The sequence below is a fragment of the Marmota marmota genome, unplaced genomic scaffold (genome assembly GCF_001458135.2).
Source record: "Marmota marmota marmota unplaced genomic scaffold, marMar, whole genome shotgun sequence".
NCBI lineage: Eukaryota > Metazoa > Chordata > Mammalia > Rodentia > Sciuridae > Marmota > Marmota marmota.
In genome coordinates, this window is record NW_025999869.1 from 26,066,302 (window position 1) to 26,073,108 (window position 6,807).

Genomic DNA, 6,807 nt, shown 5'->3' on the forward strand with positions numbered 1-6,807 from the left:
CCTGGGAGCCCAGCAGCAGGCAGGCGGCCGCCGAGCCCACGGAGAGCAGCAGGCACAACGCGCTCACCGCCCGCGACCCGGCGGTCGTCGCGGGGCGCCCTCCGCCTCCGCTCCCAGCGGGGCTGCTCTTCTGCTCGTCGTCGCCGCTGCAGCCACCACCGGCGCGCTCGCCTAGGCTCATGGCGCGCTTGTCGCACGAGGGCTCTCCGAGGGTACCGCGCAGAACTGGGGCAGCAGACTGAGCGCACAGGAGAGCCCGAGGCACGAGGACGTCCCAGCGCCGGGCTTGGCCTTCGGGTAGTAGCGGATCGCGGCGCACGCCCCCTTCTCCTCGCCAGCTCCTCCACAGCGGCCACTTTGGACAGTTTCCTCTATGCAAATAGACCCTGCCAGAAAAGGAGCCGGGACCCACCCAGGGGAGGAGCGGCCTGGTCGTTCTCCCTCGGCGAGGGGCGGGGGCGAGAAGGGAGTCAGCTTTTGAGAGCCATTTGGGTGAGCCAGACTGACCCAGTGCGCAGCGCGCCCTCAGTCCTCACCTGGCCCGGGCTCCGGGTTACATCCATCCCGGCATGAGCGCCTTTGTGACTTCCCGGCCATGGTCTCCACAGCGATCCCCAAAAGTACGACATGCGTCCAGAGAGTCAGTGCGTCTTCTGCAGCCCACTCATTCTGGAGCGCCAATTGTGCCTTGGGAGCATTCACCTAAACTTTTGTGATTTAACCTTTCGGACACTTTTAAATAAAAGTTCAAACTCCAAATCCTGAGGAAAACAGTGGCTCGGTCCTAGATGGTGGCTTAGCGCCGCTTGGCGGCCAAAAGAGACGTCTGCAGATTGGCATTTAGAGACGCAGTCAGAATCCAGATTGAGACAAAGAGAAAGATGCCTGTTAGAATCTTAATTTTCTCACCATGTATTATAGGTCAGGTATGGTGCTAGAAACAAGATGAGAAGACTTCGTTTCTGACCCAAGGGGAGAAGTTAGTTGAGAACAGACTATAACAAATGGGAAAAGATGTGGAAAGGAACTCCAGCTTCTGAACTCGACGACTTAATTTTGCGGTAGAAACATAACTCAGCCAAAAATAGTCATCTAGTATGTGTCATATTTAACCTGAACTGCCATCGTGCTGCATATTTACATCATGGAGTTAAGGCAGAAAAGCTCTGGATACAGTTGTGTCCAGAGAAAAGAATAAAACTTACTTGCAGAAGTGGCCCAGTCTTGGCAGGAGAGGAGAGGAAGGCTTTCTGCTTGCTGGCAGTCCTATCAGGCATATTTATAGCCCAAAATGAGTCCCAAGCAACTCCTCTGGTATCCAATTAACCACCACTAGCGTATTAGATCTTTGTAATTAGGACAACTCTGAGATTGTCTTTTAGAAAAAGATGTCTCTCTCTTCTTTCTCATTTTTCTGGATATCTTATTTTTTTGCAGATGGATTACTTCTCTCTTAAAACTGTTGAAGCCTACAGCTAACAGGTTCCTCCTGCTTCCTTGAGGGCAAAGGTACCCTAGAAATTGCTTGATAAGAAACAGAAGGTGGTTGGCATCTCACATCTGCAACTTTGTAGCTGTGGCCTTGCATAAATTGGGGTTATGGCTGGATGGTTATACAGTCTTGGCCTTGTGCTAAAATTGACTGTATGGTCAATAAATGTGAAGTACCTGTTAAGCAAACTTGATCATCTACTCATTAAAGGGACTAACATCATATTACAAGTTGGTACTCATTCTTACTATAAACACATGTAAATTGTCCTTATTAAAAAAAGAAACTTATGTTAATGTTAGTGCCTGTACTGTTCACTGTATTCAAGAGGCTTCTATGTATTGAACAAACCAAGCTCATTGGACGGTTGGGCCTTTGCTCTTCCCTGCTACCTCGCCTTCTGGATTATCCTCCTCCCTAATCTTTGAATAGCAAGTTCCTCCTTATCCTTCAGGTCAAGGTCTCCAGGTCTTCAGCCTCTTGTCTGAAAGGCCTTCCTTCCCAGACTGCCTAATTGAAGGTGCTTCTATCTTTAGTTCTCGCAGAAGGACTGATTAGGGAATGGGAGCATTTATCACTGAAGTTACCTTTTAACCACATACTCTTTATTCACCACTGTCTTCTCAAAGAACAGAACACTATCTGGCACATAGTTGGAGCATTTATCATTGAAGTTACCTTTTAACCATATCCCCTTATCATTCACCATTGTCTTCTCAAAGAACAGAACACTATCTGGCACAGAGTCAGTGCTCAATAAATGCATTAAGATGAAAAATGCCTACTGCCCCCAACTCATTTTAAAAGGCAAGAAAGAAATCACTCTTACACGTGCAAGTTGTGATCCTAGAAGGAAAAGATATAGACAATTTACATGGGATGAAGGGAAGCCAGCCAGATACTGAAGTACTCTGATGCTATCTACAGTGGGAAGCCATTATTACCACCCTGTCTAGCTGAAGAGTGAGGGGAAAAAATGTTCTCAGAACCCTGTGAAAGCTTAGAGCTGTGAGAGGAGCTGTGACCCTTGGTAAAATTCACAGCTTCTGCCAAACTGTATCTTGGAAAGGAGGGAACTGGAGGAATTTCATTCAACTTTTCCCTGCTGGGGTCTCCCATTATCCAAACCTCCAAAGAAGGTCAGCCCTAAAGGGCAGAGTCAGAGTGTAGAGGGCAGATGGGGCAGAGTATACACCTACCCTATACAGCATGTACCAAGTTAATCTAGCTACTGCTGCCTTTGAATAGCTAATCTGTCAGCAAATGCTAACACCCCGGCATGGTGTTTCTCAGTGACTGTCTACCTGGACTACTTTGGACTCACTCCATCCAGAACAGGGGTAGCTATTCCAGACACAAGCTTATCTTTTCTATCCACGAAGCCTCATCCAGCACCACCATCCTTATAGAATGGCCAGCCCACAGGTAGGGAATCCTGTATACCACAGCCAACCAAGGGATACACTTCACAGGAAAGATGGTAGGAGTAAAGTCTAAGGCCAGGGAATTCACTGGTTATTACTGCATCCTGAAATAGCCAAACAGCCAGCCTCACAGAATACTGGAATTGCCTTTGAAGACACAGATGAAGCACCAACTCAGAGGCAATCCTCTGTAGGAACGCAGTGCCATCTTTCAGGACGGAGTAAATGTATTACACCAGGAACTTCTCTATGATGTTGTTCTCCAAGTAAGAAAACATGGGTCCAGGAAGTAAGGAAGAGAAACAAGAGTGTCCCTACTACCATTGGAGGACTCTGTGCTTTCTATCCTCACAACTCAGCTCTGCAGGGTTAGAGATCCTAGTTCTCAAAGGGGTAACTCTTGCGGAAAGTGAGATAGAGAGATCCATAAAGAAAAAGCTATGGGGGCCAATCAATTTGGATTGCAGTCACAAACACCATTCTGGCAATAGTAACTGACCCTGACCAACAGGAAGAGGTACAGCTGCTTTTATACAATGAGGGAGGGGAAGAATATGCTAGGCAATTTCTAATACATGTTTGCCTTACAGCAGCTGAGGGAAAAAAATGTGCAAGAAGCTGGCCTGATGATTGAGAAGGACTCAGAATCTTCAATATAAGAGCATTAAAGAATATTTTACAAAATAGGGATTTGGGTGAGATAGGATTAATAACCATGGCAGAATACCATAAATAAAGTCAATAATGACAGAGTTTAAATATGTTCGATATGCTGTTCAAGAAGGCAGGGGTATGTAATCTGTAAGTATTTCCAGCAAAAAAATAAAAATAAAATAAAAATAAATTAAACTATAAGGTTTTAAGGGATAAACTAATTACATGAAGGAAATTGTTACATAGGGAAAATCACCAGCTCTTCACTTGGTGCCTTAATTTCAGCCCTGGCTCCACTAGCAGCTCAGTGTATTTATCGGAAGCAAATTAACTACCTTCTGACCCTCTGTGTTGTTTTTAAAATTCAGATATTGGCAGGGACCAGCCAAATTTACCCTCCTGTCTGAAACAAACAGAAAACTGTATAAAATGGCAGTTTTTGAGACACTGGCTATCAAGCAACAATAAGGACAGTGATCCTTGGGAGATGGGAAACAAAGTGAACCCAAGGATACTCTTATCAGGCTACAGCACAGGGAAGGGTCCCAAGCACCTGACCTAAAGCGGAGAGAAAGCTGTGAGTTTACGAAGGCCAAAGCCATTAGTAGTTGCAGAGCAGACAATTGGAGGACAGCCACTATGGAGTTAGAAAACCACCCGAGAGGAGGACTGTAATCCTGAGTGGAAACAAACCCACAACTAACAAAAGGCCAGTATGAAAAATCTGATAATTCAGAGGGTATCAGGTGGAGTACTCAAAGTTTCTGACTAAGTAGTAGAGGGAAAAACTAGCCCTACACTAAATAAACATTGCCTAACAAAGCTCAAAACCAAAGCCTGAAAAAATCAAACTGATTGAAATAACTTAACCATGTTCATAATAGAAATAAAGTTTACAAGGATACAAAATAGAGTAAAACAAGATGCAAAATTACCAGGAATGTAAGAAAATATGACCCAGAATAGAAGAGCAACTGGTCAAAACCAATCTAGAAATGACAGAGAATTAGACAAAGGTATTAAATTATAACTATATTCATATGTTCAAAGAACTAGAGGAAAGATTGAAAATGTCAAGTAGAGACATGAAAGATTAAAAAAAAGCCAATAAAATTCTAGAGAATGTTTGAGATGAAAAATACACTGGATGGGATTAAAGGCAGACTAGACACTATAGAAAGATTAATAAACCTGAAAATACAGCAAAAGAATCAAAATGAAAGAGGGGAAAATAATGCAAAACATAAAAAACAAAAACACAAACAGAGCATCAGTGAGTTGTACAATAATTTCAAAGGGACTAATAAACACATAACTCAAGTGCCTAGAGGGCATAAAAATTCTGAATGGCTGAAAATAAATTTTCCAAATATGATAATAAACTTATGAATTCAAGAAGTTTAAGGAACGGAGGCACAAGAAACACAAGACAACTACACAATGCAGGCACATTACAAATTGCTTGAAATGAGTGGTTAAATAAAGATTAAAAAAAACTTAAAGCAACTAGAGAAAAAAAAAACATACAGAAAAAAAGAAAATAGCAATTTCTTGTTGGAAGCAATGCAACCCAGAATATAGGAAAGCAACATCTTTTGTCAAACTAGAATTCTATATCTAGCAAATATATCTTTCAAGAAACAAAGGCTTCTAGACTCTCAAACATGCAAAAAAGGATGGAAGAATTCATCACCATTGGACCCACACACAAAAAAGTAGTTACTGGAAGCAATTCACACAGAAGGAACACCATATTAGAGGAAAATATGAGTTTATACAAAGGACTGAAAAGCACCAGAAATTTCTCACTGAAAGATAATCAGTGGCTTAAAGCAAAAATAACAAATGTTTTATGGGTCTTTAATATATAGCTAAGTAAAATATAAGACAATAGTATCAGGAAAGAAGAAATGGTAGTTTACTATTGTGCGATTCTTATATGTGAAATTGTATGTCACTTAAAAGTGTACTGTGATAAGGTTGTGTACTACACTCTAAAGTGATTGCTAAACACACACAATAGTTACAGCCAATAAATCACCAAAAGTGATAAAATGGGAATCATGAAAAAAATAAGATAGAAAAAGAGAGAAATGAAACAAAGATTAGGACAAACCGGAAATAGCAAAATAGTGAATCTACAGCCACCTAGATACAATAATCACATTAAATATAGTCTAAACCCAGTTAAGATAGAAAAAGACATACTATGCTAACATTAAAATAATGATGATCTCTTATTTGCAGTCATTTATAATTGTTCCTATAGGGCTAACAGGAAAATATTTTTTAAACTATAGAATACTGCAAAGAATATAGTGGGGGGCTGCGGTTGTAGCTCAGTGGTAGAGCACTTGCCTATCATGTGGCGAGGCACTGGGTTTGATCCTCAGTACCACATAAATATAAACATACAAAATAAAAGTATTGTGTCCATCTATAGCTAAAAAAAATTACTAAAGAGGGAACAAGTCAAGAAATGGTGAAAAATAATTACCATCAGCACTTCATGTAAATTATTTCATTTGCTCCTCACAAATACTTTCAGAAAGTTAAGTATTATTTCTCCAATTCATAGATGAGGATACTAGAGAGAATACAGTACTTAATAACATACACATGGTACCAAGGTCTGAATTCAACTGATTCTATAGGCAAGCAAACCACACTGTTCTCAGGTATGTGGTTGTTGATACTTGTTTCTAAAGTGCTCTGAAAAGCATAAGGTAAAAATATCAAGATTTTTAAAAATTAAACTTCCCTATCAATGAGATCCTCTCCAAATCACATAAGCCATTCATCCTCAAAACTGTACTTGCCCATGCTGTCTTTTAATTACATGCAAGCACTTTTAAAAATTTAACACTGATGGGGCTGGGGATGTGGCTCAAGCGGTAGCGTGCTTGCCTGGCATGCGTGCGGCCCAGGTTCGATCCTCAGCACCACATACAAACAAAGATGTTGTGTCTGTTGAAAAATAAATATTGAAATATAAATATAAATAAATATTTTAAAAACTTTAACACTGGATTTTTTTCAAATTTAAAACTATATATATAATAGAAAAAATTTAAGTCACCTGGGTGGAGGGAAGGCATCCTCCCAACCCCAAATCTTCAATCTTTACTTAATCTCATTGTACTGACCACCATTAACAGTATCTGAAAGAACTATCCATATGGGGTTCCAGCCCCAAGATATTTAGGGTGGCTTAGTCTTTTTTTTTTTTTTTTTTGG

The 6,807-nt window shown here is 41.1% G+C and overlaps 1 protein-coding gene across 1 annotated transcript in view; it reads right to left on the reverse strand.

Annotated features, from left to right (window-relative positions):
• The window catches only part of Col23a1 (collagen type XXIII alpha 1 chain), a 354,581-nt gene extending 353,846 nt beyond the window's left edge, over nucleotides 1-735 (reverse strand). The window contains exon 1 of the mRNA XM_048814945.1: nucleotides 2-735. Within this exon, the coding sequence (XP_048670902.1) occupies nucleotides 2-181 (180 nt within the window). The 5' untranslated portion in view covers nucleotides 182-735. The remainder of the gene's footprint in view (nucleotide 1) is intronic.
• Between the last annotated feature and the right edge of the window lie 6,072 nt (nucleotides 736-6,807).